This window comes from Python bivittatus, unplaced genomic scaffold (assembly GCF_059951505.1).
Source record: "Python bivittatus isolate LINGU-HERP-01145 unplaced genomic scaffold, Pbiv_v1 ctg000430_np1212, whole genome shotgun sequence".
Classification (NCBI taxonomy): domain Eukaryota; kingdom Metazoa; phylum Chordata; class Lepidosauria; order Squamata; family Pythonidae; genus Python; species Python bivittatus.
In genome coordinates this window covers 1,209,111-1,229,001 of record NW_028277071.1, presented here as the reverse complement: position 1 = coordinate 1,229,001, position 19,891 = coordinate 1,209,111, and the positions used below count along the sequence as shown (strand labels likewise).

At 45.5% G+C, this 19,891-nt stretch overlaps 1 protein-coding gene across 3 annotated transcripts; it reads left to right on the top strand.

Moving 5' to 3' along the window:
- The first annotated feature begins 6 nt into the window (after positions 1-6).
- On the top strand, positions 7-18,795 carry TOX4 (TOX high mobility group box family member 4). Of its 3 annotated transcripts, XM_088144177.1 has the most exons (10): positions 7-87; positions 371-571; positions 3,657-3,725; positions 6,816-7,058; positions 9,100-9,363; positions 10,518-10,796; positions 11,679-11,759; positions 13,060-13,764; positions 14,419-14,582; positions 18,434-18,795. In XM_088144177.1, exons 2-10 carry the CDS (start codon positions 566-568, stop codon positions 18,495-18,497), a joined length of 1,875 nt encoding a protein of 624 aa, XP_088000303.1. In that variant the 5' UTR covers positions 7-87; positions 371-565; the 3' UTR covers positions 18,498-18,795. The 3 variants fall into 3 exon arrangements, with proteins under 3 accessions (XP_088000303.1, XP_088000302.1, XP_088000304.1); XM_088144176.1 differs by lacking the exon at positions 7-87 and having other exon boundaries at positions 149-571; XM_088144178.1 differs by lacking the exons at positions 7-87; positions 3,657-3,725 and having other exon boundaries at positions 149-571.
- Positions 18,796-19,891: the final 1,096 nt, after the last annotated feature.

Sequence of the window (19,891 nt, the reverse complement as noted above, 5' to 3'; positions counted from 1 at the left end):
TTAAGCCGGTAATGTCGGAAGAACCTTTGTCTCTTCCAAGGCCGCTCTGGCCTCGGAGGCTGCGGCGACGCTCTCGACAACTCGGAGGTACAAATCCACGGCTCCTCTCTTATTCAACCGTTGGGGCTTCGGTTTTACGTCACATCCGGAAAGCGCCGCGCTGGACTAAGCCTTCTTCCCCCTCTGCCTTTAACTCGGTGACCGCTCTACCGTGTCCTCTTCACTGCCCCTCGCGGGGTTGTAGCCGCTTCCGGCTCAACCCCTCAGCGCCTTAACGGCTCGGGTGGGGCGCTGGAGGGGAATTACAACCCGTGGGAAGACTTTGTCCCTTGTTTCCTCCCCGCCTCCCACCCCCGATTTCTCTCCCCAGGTCTCCCAACGCTCCATTGACAATGCCGAGGGAGGAAGGGGGCTGGAACGTTGGGCGGAAGTGACGTATCCCCGACCGTCGCCTGGGTGGGCGGAATAGATTCCGGTTCCGGTCTAAGAGCCTGGAGGAAGAAAGCAAGGGAGGGGGAGTCTGGTGGGGTCTCCCCCTCTTCATCGAGGCTCCTAAGCGGTGGCCATGGAGGTGAGGGGCCGAGCGGGGGGAGAATTAACGCCTGTCTGCCGCGGGGCGGTCTTCGTTGCTGTCAAGGAGAGGGGCCGGGCGTGTGTCTGTGATGGAGGGGCTGGCATAAATGGAAGTGTAAGGTTCGATGGGGCGCGATGCGGGGAGGTCGGTTCCCCTCAGGTCCTCAGCTTGCTCTTTCCAGCCCTTTCCGGAATTCCCCTCCCTCTCCGAGAATGTGGGACTACAACTCCAATGGTCCTCAGCCGCCCTCTGACCCAGTCCTGGCAGGAGGGCTCCCAAGACGGGGGGATTGGCAGATGCCGTTGGGGGAAACGGGTTTCGCTGTTCGCTGTGCCACCTCCTGGTTCACGCTGCCTGCGTTCACATGATCTTATGAACACGTGCGTCCATCGAGGCCGTGTGGATAGATTAGAGTTCACAGCGTCATACAAACCTAGAACATCGGATTAATGTAGAAAACAACGGCTCACACAGCTATGGGAACGTGCCATGCCACGCACAGTCGTTCGTCTCTATTATAGCTTCGACCTCCCTGCTCCAGGTACCTCGCATTTTGAAGGCTAAAAGCTCGGGATGTGAAGATAGTATTAGTTCTTGGGGGCTAAGAGCCTCCTCGTGCTTCCTTGATGTGATCTGCATCGGTGGCATAAAGCAATAGAGGAGAGATAAGATACAGGTACTTGGTGGAAAGAGAACGGAGGAAGGAGGGCTTCATTGGATCAAAGGAGCATGGATCAAAGGCATGGCTAGAAAGCGCGGAAGAGGATAATGAGAGAAAAAATAGTTAATCCTGAAAAATGTGATGGAATGAGTATGAAAAATACTGGATGTAAACAAACACAGGATAAGAATAGTGTGTTCAGGAACCAAACACAGGTTAATCACATGCTGCAGGAAAGAAGCCAGCCTATATTATCGGAGGATAATAATTATGGATTGGGTGTCTGAAATTTAACATCAGAAAGAAAGCCTTGACGTTATTAAAATTCATTCGTTTTCAGTTGTGGCCATTTTTTCTCCTAGAGCAACCTGTAAACTTTTTAGGCTAAATTGCTCCTGGGGAATTTTCTGAAAATGGTTAGGAAGGAGCTCAATTTCTGTATGAAAATGTCTATGATCCTTTGGGATCTTTGTTCAGTTCTTCCTGCATTGTTATAAAATCACGATCCAACTTTGCATTCCTGCTGCAATATTGCTTTCAGGATTATTGGGTAGTTTAGGTAGAACATTGGGCACTTTGTGCTTAAGCCCTTAAAGTTTCCTCTTGGACAAGAGATGCTAGATGCATTTGTTTATGGATCTCTTCACTTCCTAGGGTAGGATGGGTTGTACTCAATTCTGTGTGTGGTAAATCTCTTTGGTTTATGTTAATCCTCTGGAATTCTTCTACAGACACACAATGGAGTGTTTTATAGTTTGTTCTCCTGTAACTCATGTTATTCTTTTGTTACATATTTGTCCCAGAGTACTGGTCTTGAATTTCTGTGTGCATACACACATGCATGTTGCCGGGAGGGAGGAGTTATGAGACCCAATGTACCTGGGCCCTTCCACGCCTATGATCCTTAATGAAGCTGTGCCCAAAGGGAACATCTTATTACATGTAGCACAGCTCATATTACTATAGAATGTTTCTGACCTGCATAATAAATGGGTTGCGCCACCCAAATAGGATAAATTGTCATATTTTTTAATATCTCAAAAACTGAGGTGGTGCTGTCACCTCTTACGTGCAATGAACTCCAGAACAAAAATATGTAGAACACCAAAACGCACCTGAGCATTGGTGGGTGCAAGATGATTCCCAGTTAAACACTGACCTGCTCCTTCCAACTGTGGTCATTTCTTGCTCTGTTTTTTTACTGCAGCGGATTTGAAACTTTCTAACTGCATGCTGAGGGCTGCTGTGTTTAGCTCCGGGTCTTTGAAGTAAGCCGACTCAGCAGGTTCTGAAAGACTGACAGTGTGTTGAAGTAATGTCTTAATATGCGATTATGCAGCAATGGTGGTGCAAAGAGGAGGATTCATGGGGTGATGAATGAGCTGCTGGTTTCCCTGAATCAGTAACAAGACCTGTCTCTGCTATTATGCTTTTATCAGGTGCTCTGACTGCAGATATTAGCAGTGAAAATGCTGAGTTCTGGGCTATAGCAAGCTTCATATACAGAGTCCTTCACCTCAGCAGCTGTTTTTTTTCTTGGCTGGGGAGCCTATGCTTTGGATTTCTGGAATTTGTGCTTAATTTACTTGTGAATTGGGTGGTTGTATCTGGTTCTTTCCAAGTAACACTATGAAGACTACGATCTGTGGGAAAATCGAAATTGCTGTAAAAATGATATTTCTGTTTTTTTCTCCCCCCCCCCCCCAAGTGCTCATGCACTGTGAAGTCCTTCCTGGCCCAGCCAACTTTTCAACCCTGGCAACATTGCACAAAAGCTTGTGATAAGAGAAACATGTTGTGGCACAGCTGGTAGCCTTTGTATGTAAACCAGACCTAGCTAGGCTGTAAGTAGAGAATCCATAGTAACTCCACTGATGTTTCACAACTTAAACTTTCCAAGTAACTCAAAGACAGCAACTTACAAAATAGTATTCACATTGAGTTGTCAGTGACCCTGTGCCAATCACTGGCTATGTTCTACATCACACTGTTGTCATATTGTTAACCATGGTTTGTTGAATAAGTCACAGTTGGGTAGGCTTACATGCCATGCTAAGCCAGAGGCTTAGGCTTCTAGACTAAGACAGTTGGGTCCACATTTTGCCTTAGACCAAAGTCAAACCATAGTGTGGTTTAGCCAAATGTCTGAATGTTGTCACTATCTCTTAGTCTAACAAATTTATACTCTTGTAAAGTGCCATGGGAAAACCATGCATGATAGTCTGACCCCCTTAGAGAAGGAGGCAGTGAACTCATTCTGTGAAAAAAAAAAGTTTTAAAACTGCAACAGTTGCAACTGAGTGTTTAATAAACTCTTAGATGTGGAAATACTGTGGATTTATCACAGCTGCTTCTGTTGTGTCGCTGGTTTAAAATAAGGGAAGAGAGGCTGATTGATTATGTTTTCCTTTCTCTCCTAAGTTCCCTGGGGGAAATGAGAATTACCTGGCTATCACTGGGACGACCCACCCTTTCTTGTCAGGGGCTGAGGTGAGATGGGAACCAGGCTGGTGTTTTGCTTGCATGAACTCTGGGAGGGACAGGGGTGGTTCTGCTGCATGACAGGAGTTGGAGGCAAATTGACTATCTGTAGTTTAGTGCAGAGCAGATAATTTGCATGCCAAAGGTTGCTGGTTTAAGTTGTAATGTTAGCTAATTTGTAATGCTAGGAGTTTCACAGCCAGGCACTTTCAGCCGGTCACCTTTCAAACATAGGCCACTTAGCAAGCTAATAGGCTTACATATGATTTATAAATGTAACCTGCCACTGGGAAGACCCTTCTACCTGATCTCCTCCCCCAGGCTGATGTGTTAAAAAAGTCTGAATGGTCATCTTATCAACCCACATAATGCCCCAAAGACACTGAGTCTGGTTCCTGGTTCAGCCCAGGTTATGAAGTTGAGTGCTCCACATAAAGCTTTGTTCAAGTGATTGGGGATTCTTTTATGGTCCCCTTCATAATCTCATCTGCACATATTTTCATTCAAACACACAGAAAACCCTGCAGATGTCTTCCCTTTTCCGGAGAGTCAACACATGTGCAAGATCTAAATTAAACCACGCTTTCTTGAAAGAATGGGGAGGAGACTTTTTGCATCAACACAATAAAACATAAAGAAACCCACAATGAAGAGTATGGATGGCATTTCTATAGAGCTAAAAACTACTGAGGTTTGGAAAAATTACCAAGCTGAAGGCCCAAGAAAATTGGCCGTACCAGTTTGCAGACCTGGTGAGATGAAGGAGCAGATGGGAAGCAATGTGCTGGAAGCTGGGTATGGAAAGGTTGACTGTGTATCTTGAGCTTCTGTGGATGATGAAATCCTTCTCCCACCTTGCTCAAAACACAATTCCTTTATTTGCTCAGTGTCCAGGCTGCTGGTGCTGCATTTTTGGTCCATTGGTTCTTTGCTTTGCCTGCTTTTGGCTTCCTCCTCTCTCAGATTGGTTACCTTATGGTCCTAAGTGGTGGTCTCATTTCAGGATTGGTTAATACATGTTCCGCAGCTCATCCTAGGTAAATGACCAGTTTCCAAGAATGGTGTTGAAGTGCAAATTAGAAACCTCCTCATCCAATCCTCCCAAGTCATTGCGTTCAGCGTCTAATTTCTTTGCTTACCTCCTCCTTCAAATTCTCTAAACCAGTGTTTCTCAACCTTGGCAACGTTAAGATCTTTGGACTTCAGTTCCCAGATTTTCCCAGCCAGCATGTTGGCTGGGGGAATTCTGGGAATTGAAGTCCACAGATCTTAAAAGTTCTCAAGGTTTAGAAACACTGTTCTAAACTACAGAGAATTTGTCACTTGTGCTTTCCTGATCCTTTATCCTGGTGGTGTTCCTCAGCTAGCAAAAAGGAGTAAGCCATGTTCTAGAAACTGCTCACCTTTGCAGTTTCAAGATGGGATAATTCAGCTCTCAGGTATACTTCAACAAGCAATTAAGACAAATTGCACAGCAACAAATTACTAAAACGAACTTCTCGCTGACACCTCAAGCCTATTACTGGACAATAATAATAATAATACATAATAATATAAGAGCTGTTCCTATCAATAGTGTGGTTGTAGGGAAGTCAAGAGAAACATTTTGGGAGAATGTTAGATTCTTCCAAAGAGTGTTGGGTATTTTGGGAATTTATAATAATGTTGATGGACTTTATATAGTATTTGCTCAAATACTAGCATGTAACATGTTTTGTCATATAGTATTGCTAATATATTGCATTGCTAATAAGTAAAGAGGGTAGAGGTTGGTGAAAAAAAATAGCAGACCTGTTATAGGTAAATGGCTAAAGATCAAAGATGCAAACATGAGGAAGCATCTGGGAAAGTAGGAATGCAGATTGCCACCAGGAGGACAAAGTGTCGTGGCCTCTCAGATAACCTCCACGCAGGTCTAGAAGGGGGACTGATTCCGGTAGAAGAGTGTTAGATTTGCATAAGAAGGGTGTTAGTTGCTGATTAGTCTGAACCAATCCTGAAATGAGAGAATCAGCTGACTGCAGACAGGAACCAGTCTGGAGTGGAGGGAAGCCAAGATGGGCATATGTGAGAGCCAATGAAGAAGTTGGTTTCAGGAGATGCTGGGCGGAAGCCTGGACCCTAAGAGGAAAAAGAATGGTGTTTCTGAGTAAGAACCAGAAGGCATTCTACTATTGCTGCACTCAACACAGAGGCCCATCCTCTCAACATACTCCAGCATCTTCTGCTTCTGCAACCCACGTTTCCAGGATCTTAAGCAGACTAGCTATCTGCCTTGAATTCAATCTTGGTAAATTTGGTTACAGACCGATAATGAAATTCTCTTACGGCTTTTTTATTTTGCCGGTGAATTTAATTCATTATATCCATGCACATTACTTACTTGATGCCTGGTAAAAATAGATTTATTTCAGTTTAGTTTTTGTATCTTTGTTCACCACTCAGACTTAAAAAGGAAGTGAGTCTGTGGGAAGGTTCTGCAGTTGCTGAGTTAGAAATAGTGCTAGAAAAGTTACAGTCCTTGATAGAAACACTAACTGAGCAATTGGATGTCATGAGATACATTTGGATTTGGCCAGACTCAGAGCCTTGGGGTATGAGGTGATCTTCTGAGATGTCTGTTATTGGCTTGATTATTTGGACTTTATAACCTATCAGCCGTGACGACATAGTTGAATTGTTGGCCTGTCTTCTTGGTGGCAAATTACATGGCAGTCATTATATAATGGCACTTCTGGATTTATTTGATTTCCTTACAGTAGCATTAGTCCTTGGCATTGGGGAGACTCTTCCAGGTCTTAATAGTAAGGACAAACCACATCTCTGTTTCTTTCAATAATTGTAATTAATAATAATAAAAGAAAACTTGTATGCCGCCCGACTCTCAACAATTCTGGGTGCTTCCATGAAGTCACCAGGAACCAAACTTGACTTTTATTTTTTAATCTTCATTTAAAAAGGGTCAGCTCATAGATGAAAAGCTCTTTTCTCCTTAAGGTTCTGGGGGCTTCTATACTAATCATTGTAGGCATTACTGAGCTAGGTGGACAATGCCTGGCTTGTATTAAAATTTCTTTCTTCTCTTTTTGCCTCGCACAGACCTTCCACACGCCAAGTCTGGGGGACGAAGAGTTTGAGATTCCACCCATCGCGCTGGACGCCGACCCCTCCTTGGCTGTTTCTGATGTGGTTGGGCACTTTGAGGACCTGGGTGACCCCGTGACTGCCCCAGATGCCACTTTCTCAGCCCAGTATGGGGTTCAGGCCCTTGACATACCTGTGGGCATTAGCCATGGTCTTATGGAGCAAGGGGGCGGGCTGCTGAGTGGTGGGCTAGCCATGGTAAGCCAAACATAAGAGCATGGTTTGGAGAGATCGAGTGAGTGGAAGGGGATCTTGGATTTTATTGCTGATTGACAGCAGTTCATTCATTTATTAAGCTTATTATAATGTTGATTACCACAGTCTCTCAGCAGTATCATAAGTTTAATGAAACATAAAAACAGTAGTTAAAAATCAACATTTAAAAAAGATATATTTTTGGGGCTTTCATAAAGGCTAACGAAAAAATTCAGTCTTTCAGTTTGGCAGGGAGTATGTTCAGAACAATTAGGGTAATTTCAGTGAAGGCGCACTTTTGAGCCGCTATGAGATAGCGGGAGAATGTCCTCAGAGGGTCTCAGTGGGTGGCTGGAGGAAGAGGCAGGCAGACAGGAATAGTTGAGAAAGAGGCATTCTTCCTCAAGCTACATGGAGTAATAATCAGCATTTGGCATTTTGTCCGGAAACAATGTGGCAATCAGTGCAGTACTTTTAGTGCAACTGTGATCCTGTGGCTTTTGAGTATCTCCAGAAACTAGCCTGGCTGCTGAATACTGCCAAACGTGACATGAAGTGAGCCCCCTACCATGGTAGTTCTGTTGCATGCCATTGCATCACTTTACAGTCATTGTCTTCCAGGAAGGGGCACCATTGGAGTACCAACAAAGCTGATAAAAGGTGTTTCTGGCCATTATTAGAAGCTCTCTCGCACTGTGCACCTGCTCCTTCTGGGAAAGTGTAACCTGCTTCTGAATAGGGGGATCTACCACCTCTCTAGAATTAGGACTCCTCACAAGGAGCATCGCCATTTTTTCCAGATTCAGTTTCAATTGATCATACTTCAGCCAAAATTTGTGGCCAACCTGGCTTGCTAACTTACTTTTACCAGCCAGTGAATCAAGAGATGGTGTTTATATTTAAGTATTTGGGACCTCCAGTTAAGTCTTCCTTGTAACAGCAAAGACTGGCAGGAGAGTCCTTTGTCATCTCCAGACCTCAGCACAAATAAGATTTGGGGGGGGGGGGAAACAGCTCTTCCTATATGCTTCCTGCTATGGCTGGTGCTTGAGTGAAAGTTGTGGTCTTATATCAGTGTTGTCCAAACTTGGCCCCTTTAAGATGAGTGGACTTCAACTCCCAGAATTCCCCAGCCAGCCATGCTGGCTGGGGAATTCTGGGAGTTGAAGTCCACTCATCTTAAAGGGGCCAAGTTTGAACAACACTCTCGTATATAAACTCTGCATAAGTGAGACAATACAAGTATTTGGAGAGAATTGTGCTCCATCTGCAAGAGCTTGGAGACAGTTTGAAAGCGTTCCTTGATCCTTGGCTGAGTCTTTTCCTGTGCTAGTGGGATTTAATATCAGTTCTCCATGCCCTGGTTACCCACCATCCTGACTACCATAATCTGCTGTGCATGAGGCTACCCTCGAAAAGTATCCAGAAGTTGCACTCGGTCAAAAATGTTGCAGCTAAACTGTAACGATGCAGGATTCTGAGATCATATGATGCCTTTACTGAAAGATCTGCACTGCGGTCAATTGCTTACCAGGCATTATTTGAAGTGCTTTGATGACCTAAAGGACCAATTTTCTTCTTACAAACCTGTCAAGATGGAATAGGGAGACTCAAGATTGCGCCCCCTGCCCACCCCCACCATCAATGGCTTATCTTTCTGGCACGTGGGAGAGAAGTTGGACTGGGCCCTTGCTTTGTCATTGCTTAGGAAATCTGTATAGGCAGATTTCTTTCACCAGGCTTTTAATTGTTCCATGATTTTAGAATGTATGTTGTTCATTTTAATATTTTAACTTTTCTTTTATTCTGGTTTGGTTTTTAATTTTGTTCGTGCCAGAGTAGAAAGGCAGGGTGTAAATTGGAAAAACAGACTTAGAGGACTCCTGCTGGTGTATTTGGAAAAAAAAGTTGGGTCTCCAGAGCAGAGGTGGTATGAACAGCTGGGCCTCCCTCTTGCCAGGAGGCTAAACTGGCAACCTGGGTTCATAGCATATGCTGCCTATAGTGATCTTCTGTGATCCAAGTTGTCTTTACCCTGTTTTAGGATTTGGATCACCCCATGGGGACTCAGTACAGCGCCAACCCACCCGTCACCATTGACGTGCCTATGACGGACATCAGCACTGGCCTCATGGGGCATGGGCAGCTGACCACCATCGACCAGTCAGAGCTGAGCTCTCAGCTGGGGCTCAGCCTGGGAGGAAGCTCTATCCTGCCTCCCGCAGCCCAGTCCCCTGAGGAGCGGCTGACACCCACCCCCTCACCCACCAATTCTGTGCACGAGGAAGAGACAGAAGAAATCAGGCGGGTGAGTTTGGACACACTGGCTGTTGAAATGTGGAGGATTTGAATCAGAGTGGGGAGGCATTGGCTGGGGGGCAGGGTTAGCTCATTCAGGAAGCTCTGCTTCAGAGTTATGGGTGAAGTAGGACATAGAGTCAATACACTGGTCTCCTCGCCTTCTGCAGTGGCTGGACAGGAGCCTTAATGGGGCTTGTTTGCCAATATAGGAAGACAGCAAGAGGTCTTATACCAGGTCAGGCTCTTGTTCTTTTAGGCAGATCTACTGAGTTGCAGCTCTCCAACATCTTGTTTCCCATCTTCTGCTGATCCTTCTTACTTGGAGACTCAGTACACAGATGCAGACGTGCCCGTTAGAAGAGGAACCTGTGGGTTGCAGAGATTGGATTGCCCTTCCCATTATCTCTGACTCCTGGTTTGCCTACTGAGGATGAAATCTTGAGAGCTACAGGCTCCTGATCTCAGCTTTTGGTAATGGAGTCAGTATATTTTCAGAGCAAACAAAGCCCAGGGAGCCCATTTGTTTTTCATAACTTGACCACGAGCTACCTTTTTTTAACTGGGTCCGCCGGTTGCCCTGTAATGATTCTCGCCATGTGATTTGGGATGCATATCTCAGGGCGTTTGCTGCCTTTAAAAGAAATGGGGACCACCTCCTCTTTTCCAGTTGTGTTTTTCCTTTCAGAGATCATTGTTTCATGTTCACTCTATGTCTTTCCTCCGCTGAGCTGTGGTTTGGCTATTTCCTGCTATTTTCTTTTAATCTGCCAGTTCAGTTCAGCTAACTTACCTTGATAGCTATTACTGACATCAGTAGCGGGACCTCAGTAGACAGTGGTAAAGGCTTTTAAAAGCTGAGCTTGACTCTTGCCGATTTCATGGATCCAGACATGGTTTGCCCTTGTGACTTCTGGGATTACCCCCCCCCCCCGCCCCCCATTTAGCCTCCCATCCAAGTGCAAACTAGCCCAACCTTTTATAGCTTTTTAAGCTAAGCCCAGCCGCTGTCTTCTAAGTGAGCAGCACCTCAGCAGGAGTTAGAATAGAGCCTGGGGCAAACTTGCCACGACCAAAATAGAATCTGTTCCACCTGCCCACAGGCAAAGCCTCCATCTCTGCCCCATGCAGCTCTTTCTGACCCTGTTCATCTCTGTCCCACAGCAAGTTTCTGTCGCCAAACCAACCCCACCTGCTTCAGCAGCCCCAGCACCCGTTGCAGCGCCGGCAGCCGTGCTGGACATGGGGAAGAAGCAGAAACCAGCCAAGAAGCAGAAGAAAAAGAAGGATCCCAATGAGCCCCAGAAGCCCGTCTCTGCCTATGCCCTCTTCTTTCGGGACACCCAGGCAGCAATTAAGGGGCAGAACCCTAAAGCCACCTTTGGGGAGGTCTCCAAGATTGTCGCCTCTATGTGGGACAGCTTGGGAGAAGAGCAGAAGCAAGTATGTCCCAAAGGGTTTGTTGCATGGGGTGGGTGTAGGGATAGGACACACACACACCCTCTTCGAACTTCAGCTTCAAGGACGGCATTTCAAAGATTTTGTTCGGAACTCTCAAAATGGTCACTCTGCGCTCACCCATTTTCACCTTGGGACGTTCTGCACAGAAGTTGAGCCAGGAGATCAAATAGGCTGTAATAGTGGGTGGGGACAAGGTTGAGGAAGGCCAGCCTATCCTGCAACAGCTGGAGGAGCTTGGCATTAGAGGATTCTTTATAAAAGGTTAGGCTTAGATAATCCCTTGGGAGATGAACACATGAAGTCATCCTCCCAAAGTCTGATCCGAGCTCCATGCTGCACACTCAGCAGAGCTCATATCAAGGCGGAGGATTTCTCCCAGCTCTCAGCTCTTTTGACCTGGAGATAGACCCAAATGGGCAACTTTCAGACACAAGAGCTGTGTTCTGCTGCTGACTAATGGATGTCACCTCCCTACCCATAGCAAGATGAAGGTGGCAACCTGGTTAACCCCTGGCTGCTTTCTAAAGCTATTCCTTTAAAAAATCTGATTCGCTCATGAGGCAGCTGTATTTTAGCCTTTTGTCCTCTTTTGAGGCTCATTGATACATTTCAATCAAACGATCTTTAATCAGTGCCTCTGGAGCACAGATCTTTGCACCCAGTGCTGCTCTGAATAGACCAGAAACGTTCCAAGCTAGTAACAGAGCTGCCTCAGACGCAAAATCTTTCCTGTTTGAAATTCAAGTCGTTTTCTATGGTGTTGTGTAGCACAATCTGCTATAAGGGCAGCCAAGTGAACAACTGAAACGGGTCCAGCCTGCTTTGTAATTCCCATCTTTCCTTTCACCCACCAATCTTTTGCAGGTGTACAAGCGGAAAACGGAGGCCGCCAAGAAAGAATATTTGAAAGCGCTAGCAGCCTATCGGGACAACCAGGAGTGCCAAGTAAGGGGACGTGACCTCTTGCTCTTTTCGCATGCTTGCTCCATGGACGCCTCGGGGCTCCTGGCTTTATGCTGTTCCTCATTCCACTCACCTTCCAGAGGAGAAAGGGAGAGTAGAAGCTGCCTTTGACCAGAGATCTTACTTGCCTAGAACTGTCCCTGCTAACAAGTGCTGTTTCTCTAGTACAGGGTTTCTCAACCTTGGCAACTTGAAGGTGGGTGGACTTCAACTCCCAGAATCCTCCAGCCGGCATGCCGGCTGGAGGATTCTGGGAGTTGAAGTCCACCCACCTTCAAGTTGCCAAGGTTGAGAAACCCTGCTCTAGTATTTCAGCAGGAAAGGATCTGATGTTCTATCTGATGCTTTTAGTTCATAACAAGGAGAAGCCAGGAGCTTTGCAGCTGTGAACCGTTCAGAGCAGGCCTTCAATCACTGAGTGACCTTTTGCTGGGTGGCGTAAATTTGTGGCTTTGGTCTTAATGGGGAAAGGATGCCAAAGCAGCATGTCGCTCGTGACAGACCATAGATACAGGGAAGATGCAGACAATGCCTGTCATTTTATAACTTCTGTGCCTTTTTTTTTTTTAAAGAAAAAAAAAAGTCTGCCTTGGAGGAGAACTTTTCCTTTCTGTCTGGGGTACCACTGCTGAGGATTGCTGTTACAAACATTGGTGTGGGGGGTCCCTAAAGGTTTGGCTGCCAGTCCCCTTGCTCTGTTTCCCTTTCTATTTGGTGTTGATTGAAGGAGGAAAATAACTAATAAAGCCGTTTGGCCTGACAAAAATGGCTTCAGAGAGGCTTCAATGCTTAGCCTAATGCTTGAGAAAATAAAATACAAATAGTTCACTAAGGGGCCAAAACGGCAAACTCAGGGCCTTTGGACCAGAGAAGAGGAAGTTGACCCTTGACTGTTACTCAAGGTTTGCTGATTAAACAAATCAAAAGCTAAAAATGGTAGATTGCTATGGGTTTGGGTGGGCTCTGTCTCTAAGGGGTCAGACTGTCCTTTTTCCTGTAAACAAGACCATTGTATAAGCTTTGTCATTCCACTCTCTCGACGGTTTGAGCTTCTGCCCCCTGCCCACCTCAGTAAACTTGGCGGCAGCATATCGTGTGGCTTCCACTCCTCAACTGGGTCAGGGGGAGTTTTCCCCCTTCGGGATATACCTCCTTTTCTACAAACCTTGAATTTTGCCTGCCTGCATCTCTTGAGTTCTTAGGAGGAGAGAACAAGGCAAGGAAGTATAGCAAGTCACGCTCTGTCTGTTCTTGAACTGCATCGCCGATTTTGTCTCCCCAGACCACGGTCGAGACGGTGGAACTGGACCCAATCTCCTCTCCTTCTGAGCAGCCGGCCCCCGCTGTGGAATCGGCTTCCCCCCCGGCCCCGATGCCGCCCACCCCTCCGGCCCTCGAGAGTCCGCCTCCCCCTCCTCCTCCGGCTATTGTCCCCACCCAGCCCACAGTGGTGGTGACCTCCAGCGCCGGCCCCCAGTCGGCCGGCCAAACCAGCATCACAAAGATCATCATCCCCAAGCAGATGCTGCCATCCTCGCTGGCTGTCTCGTCGCAAGGAGGGGTGGTGACAGTCATCCCCGCCACGATGGTGACCTCGCGGGGGATCCAGCTGGGGCAGCTGCAGGCCGGGACAGGAACCACCCAGATTGTCACTCGCTCGGTTTTAGCTGCGGCCGCTGCGGCTGCCTCATCCATGCACCTGCCGCGGCTCCAGCCTCCGCCTCTTCAGCAGATGCCTCAGCAGCCCCCCACCCAGCCAGTCACCATTCTCCAGCAGCCCCCTCCTCTTCAGGCCATGCAGCAGCCGCCTCTGCAGCAGAAGGTGCGCCTCAACCTCCAGCAGCCCCCACCCCCCCTGCAGATCAAAATCCTGCCCCCGCCGGCCCTTCAGATCCAGCCCATTGCCCTGCGGACGGAAGATGGCAGTCCCGAAAGGCCTAATACGGAGCTCCAAGCTTCCCCAGAGCCCATCGATGTCGTGCCGGAGGTGAGTCATCGTTAATTGTGGTACGCCGCCCAGAGTCACTTTGATGTGAGATGGGTGGCTATATAAATACAATAAATAAATAAAATAAATAAATAGGTAGCCACGTGGGAGGAAGGAGGATGATGCCAGGGGTGCTGCTGAGTTCATCAAGAGAATATCTGAGTGTCTTGTGAATGCCCAGAGAAAAAAAGAAAGAGAGAGTGAATAGCACCTGGGCTCTGTCTTGAACTCCGTGTTGGTTCTTTAACTTGGGGCCTTTATTGTTTACCATACCCAACAATACCCAATACTGTTTGCTTCTCCAGTCAAAGATTGCAGGGGAGAGCACTGCCCACTGCTTATCTGAATCTTCTGGCAGAGAGAAAGCTTGTATTGGGAAGAATACTGCTTGGGGCTAGGAAAGAGGTTCTCCTTTTCGTTTTTGTTCAGCTGAAAGTAAACTTGCCACCCAACCCGTGATAGTAATGGCATTTAATTGGACTACAAATTAATCCCTACATTTAATTGGACTCCTCTGGGGAAGAGCTGATCTCGTTCCTTTTTCCTCCTTTGATTTGCAGGACTGAAAAGTCTTTGCCTTTCCTGTCCCCCATCTCACCTCCTATTGCAGGCTTGGATAAATCTTGGAAACTCTTTCTTTCCTTCCTCTTCCAGGTAGAGTCTCCAACGCAAATGCACGTCGAACTAGTGTCTGAATCGCCCATGGCCATGTCGCCCCGCCCTCGCTGCATCCGTGCCGGCTGTGACAACCCTCCAGTGGCCAACAGTGACTGGGATAATGAATATTGTAGCAACGAGTGCGTGGTTAAACATTGCAGGTGGGTGACTCAGGGCTGCAGCTATGGCTCTAGCCAAGGATATCCTGGAAAGGATTTTATTTGATTTATATCCCATTGTAGAAAGGTGAAGCTGAAACAGTGGGAGAGGATTGATACCCAAACATCAGAATAACTGGGGACATCATGATATAAACCTTCCTAAATATCACTTCTGAGGCTTTTCTTTTGTCCTTGTTTCCCTTTTTAAAGCAAGCCTAGATTTTTTTAAAAAAAAAAACAAGTTTGGCAAGGCTTTTCAAAGATGCCCAGATGGTCAAAAATTCCCAGTACAATAGAAATATCACGGGAGGTTGGTTGTCTCCAGTTGGCCAAATAGTTTTTACAGAACTGGGAGGGAGTGATAAGGGGCAGGGGAAACTAGTATGAATATCAGGGAATCAATTTTAATTTGAATGGTGAAGTCTCTGCAATTATAATATAATAAATGGTGTACTTTACAAGGAACATGCACACGTAGTGCTAAAAACTAACCAAAATAAAAAAGAACTAAGAAGGTGACAGAAGCTAAAGAGAAAACAACACCAACTAAAAAAAACAACCACCACTTTCAAGTAGCAATAAAGAAGTAAAAAAAATAAAATAAAATAAAAATACCAGCCTGTTCATATTTCAAAATTAAGTTTTTTTTAAGTTTACAAATGCAAAGATAAAAAACTAATACAAACTAAGAAGAATATAGAAGGTAAAAAATAAAAAATAAAAAGTGCAGAGAAAAAGAAAAAGGAAAAAAAAAATATAAAGAAATTACTCTCCACTCCCTCCAGACAAGTATAAACAACTTCAGTAACTTAATACCTTCTCTAATGTTTCAATAAAAAAAATCTTCCCATATTTCATCTTATCAATAAACAAATTATAAAAACTTGTCATTCAGTCCTAATCAGCAAGAGTCCATTAAGAGCTACCAGAAATAATAACGTATATATTTTAACCTTAATCAAATAAATCCATTTTATATTCCAATTTATCACTTTCTCTAAAAAATAAAGCAAAAGAAATCTCTCCCCGTATCTTATCTGTTATGTATAAACAAATCTTTAAAGCCTCATCATTCAGTCCTGATTAAAAAAAAATCCATTAAGAGCTACCAGAAAACAACATATATATTTTAACCCTGATCAGATAAATCCATTTTACATTCCTTTTATTTACTTTTAAAAAGCTTGATCTGTAATCCCTTCAAATAATGTCCCATAAGTCATTTTCTCTTTGTCTCCTCTCAGAAACTCCTTCACAAGTTAACATGTCTCTTCTGTAAATCCAAGATAAGAAAGCTTTTCAAGTCACTCTTCTGATTTATTATTTGTATGTCCCCTTTAATTACTAAGACACCAGCTGGTTTCATTTGTAAATCCAACGTGGCATCTTTTTCCATATCACTCTAGTAGTTTGGCATTTTTAAATCCATTTTCAGTTCCCTATTCAGATCAGCCTCAGTCTCTATTTTGTCCAGTAAAATCTGTTCCTCTTCTATAGCCTCTGTTAAATCCATTTTTATAGTGACAGACAATCTTAAGAGTGATTTCTGGGTACATTGTTCCCAAATATGCTTGATTTCTTCCATAGTCAGATAATATTGCTACACTGTATTACTGGGTCTCTTCTCCTTTAATTGTAATCTTTAGTTATTTCTAGTTCCCTCTAGTCAGCCTTCAAAGTCCCCTCTTATATTTTATTTTCCAGTCAACAAAACTTTCCCGCGGGAGGATTTCTTACAGTTAATTTCAAAATCTTCATATATATATTTTATAAAATTTTAAATAAGCCACAGGAAATATTCTTTCAAATCAATCTGGCCCCTTAATTTTCTAAAACCAACATGCTAGTCCCTCTTTTGCTATTTTTCAAAAATAATTATTTTTCTTTTTAATCCTTAAACTTACGTGAAACCTCTTTCATCAAGGATAGAAAGAAACTCTCCAGGCCTAATGAAACATGCTATTCGGAAGGTTCTTAACATCCAAAAAGTCAATAACAAGAATTTCCTAAGGCGATTAAGAGAGGAAGCGGGTGAACCCAATGTCTGTTTGAAGGTGCCGAATTGCGGTTTAGGCAAGATGATCCCCCCCCCCCCCGGCTCCCAGACCTATAAAACCCACTGGAGACTGCTATTTTATGATCTCTTCATGGGGACCCTCTGTATAGAGCAAACGTGTGGGTGATCTCAGTCCTCTCCTTCATCTGGAGAGGAGTTCTGAGGAGCTGATCCGTTCACCAGCTCTTCTTTGTGCCGCGGCCGTCAGCTCCATTCTCTGTGGAGGCATTTTCAGTCTGCCACGGCTTCCCCTGAAGTCCAAAATTATACTTTTTGTTTTCAGTGTCATCACTGTTATTCCATTTTTAAATGAAGAATTGAGCCCAGACCACATGGATTTGTATTATGCTATCCTGCCCCTCCTTCAGCTAGTTCAGAGACAGGAGTGGACAGATTCCCTTAAGCCAACTTTTACTCTGGCCTTCCAGGGTTTAATTGCCTTGGCTGGACCATTATTAGCAAGGATGGAACCTGCATGTTCTAGTGTTAGAACATTTCTGGTTAGATGGCCCATTCTGACCTCAAAACCTTTCAGCCCCAAAATGGTTTTCATGGCTGTACTTTCCCCCAGTCATGAGGACTGACCAGCAAATTCAGCATAAGTTGAAGCAGCCAGTCCTGACCGCTGAGCCCATGTTCTTCCAGGGCTGATCAATATGACAGATATGTCTACTCTCCTGATAGAAAGTTGGGTTCATAAGGGTGGAGAGAAATTGATCCAAGCTGGAGCTGCTGAGAAACAATAGGCCGGTGTTAAATGCTCAGGGAAAGGATTTAGGGAGTGAAAATCCCACCTCACCCTCTTCCCCCAGGTCAGGTTATGATGGGGCGTACTTCGCAGCTGAAAAATATTGCTCATTGAAAAAGCAAGCCAGAAAATTGGAAGCTCTGTTTAGGCCAGGGTCTCCCAACCTGGGGACCTTGCAGATGTGTGAAATGGGTGGCTATATAAATGTGTGTGGGGGGGGGGGGGAGAGAGAGAGAGAGATCTAATGTGAGATCTCTCTCTCTCTCTCTCTCTCTCACACACACACACACACACACACACACACAAGAATCCCAGAATTCCCCAGCCAAAATGGCCATCACTGAGAATTCTGGAAGGCCACACATCTCAAAATAGCTAGAGTTAGGAAAATATGGGATTAGCTTCTCTTCTCCCTGAGTACAGTGGTACCTCGGGTCACGAACGCTTCTGTTCACGAACAATTCGGGTCACGAACAGCACCGTTCGCAAAATTTTGCTTCCGTTCGCGAACTCCGCATCGGGTGACGAACAGGATCCGCGGCCATTTTCCCTGCCGTGACACGTGGTCGTGGCTTCCTGTAGGGAGGGGGACTCTCCCTCTAAACAATAACCGCCTCCCCACCCGCCTTCCTGTCCTCCACACCAGAAGTCGCCTCAAGCAAGGTTAGCATTCTCTCCCTTCATACTGTACTTTGTTTCATATTTTTGTGGTTTAAAAAAAAATACATATGGTTCAGAACGGATTAACCGTATTTACATTGAACCTTATGGGAAAATTTGATTCCGGTCGCAACCAATTCGGGTTGCGACCAGAGTTGCGGAAAGGATTAAGTTTGTGACCTGAGGTACCACTGTATTTGCTGGGATTTCTAGGATATGCATTTTGAGCATTGGGAGTGGTAAGGTCCCTGTGTAAACTTGTGGAATTAAAATGCATCCTCCATTTTCCCTTGCTTTGGAAATTAATTTCTGTGATAGATGCACTATTTCTGACGCATGTTGGTTTTCTGTTTCTGACATGCCCCCTCTTCTCTTTCTCACTTCCAGGGATGTGTTCCTAGCTTGGCTGGCCTCCCGCAATTCCAATAACAATGTCGTCTTTGTGAAATAACCCTCAGTTCATTACAACAGTGCTGGGGAAGGAAACTACAGTTTTGTGTTCCCATGCACATTTTGCCCCAAGGACGACAACCAAATCAAGGAGGAAAAAAAAATCGCCATGCAACTGTGGGGGTGGGAACAAGGTACTGGATATCTTCTCAGCTGAAGACCACCAGCAAGAGAAAACCGCATCCCTTCGGGGCGTGAGGAAACTGTGGGGTGGCACTGCCTTTCCCCCCTCTTTTTTTCTATACAGTCTCTTTAATAATGTTTCTCTTGATGGAGCAATTAAAGCTGGAAGAGGGATATTGGCTGGAACCTGCCATGTACTTCCTGGGGAGGGTCAGAGAAAATAGCAGTCCTTGGGGTGGGTTCAGTGAGCAGAATTCCTCAGCTGGAAGTGCTGAGAATCTGTTTCCATGGTGGGTGTCGAGGTGGTTGGTCCAGGAAGAGAGGCTGTGGCAGCGGCAAACAGCACGATGGACTTGGTAGTGCAATTCCCAGTGAGCATCTCCACTTCAGTTTGTTCAGCCTGCACCTCCAGTGCTAAAATCTGGGTTGGTAAGGCTCCTGTTACTTTGCTTGCGGGAGCAGCTGGGCTCACACATCATGCCAAGCTAAGCCAAACCATCTTATTAATACTGTAAATGGCCAGAAGACTGTAATAATTGGCAGTAGAAAAGTCCACAACTTGAAAAACAAACAATAGCTTGGGGCTACATGTAAACCCAGCCAGTTGATTTCCTCCCAACACCGGAACTGCCACAGGAGAGTTTAATCCCTGATCCCCAAATTGGGCAGAAGCCTGGGACATGTTTAGCTCTGGAACTGTTCAGCACAGGGCCTGCTTCTTCACCTAGTGGCTGTTCCAAGGTAAGCTTGGAATACTCCCATTTCCAGCTCCAACTAGAGTGCTTGTCTCTTCCCTCTGCACACTGAATGCTTAATGGTCCTCTCTCTCCCATCCTTCAGTAGGGAGCTCTGGGGCAGTCTTCCCTAAACAAGGTGCCTTGGTCCTCAGGGTGAGGCCTAATGCTAAATTTCCCTTTCCTCCCTTCAGCAAGCTTGGAACTAAAAAGGGGAACACCAGGATTGTCACCCCTAAACTCACAATCCAAGATCGGGGCAAAACCTCTTCCTTTTGTTACCAGATGAGCCGAGAAATACTGACAGGAGTTAGTCCATATTGGCCATCAACACTGCCCAGCAATATTGTTAGATCAATCTCCCCGCTCTCAGCTGGAGCTTCCCTGGAAAATGCAGCCCCAGTGCATCTGGGGGAATCAGGTTGGAGAACTCTGCCACAGAAATAGTAGCACCCTGTATGGTACAAATGCACGTTGCATTTGGGGTTCCTGGGAGCAAACTGGGCTCATGAAAACAGCTGCAGGAAAATATTTCCTC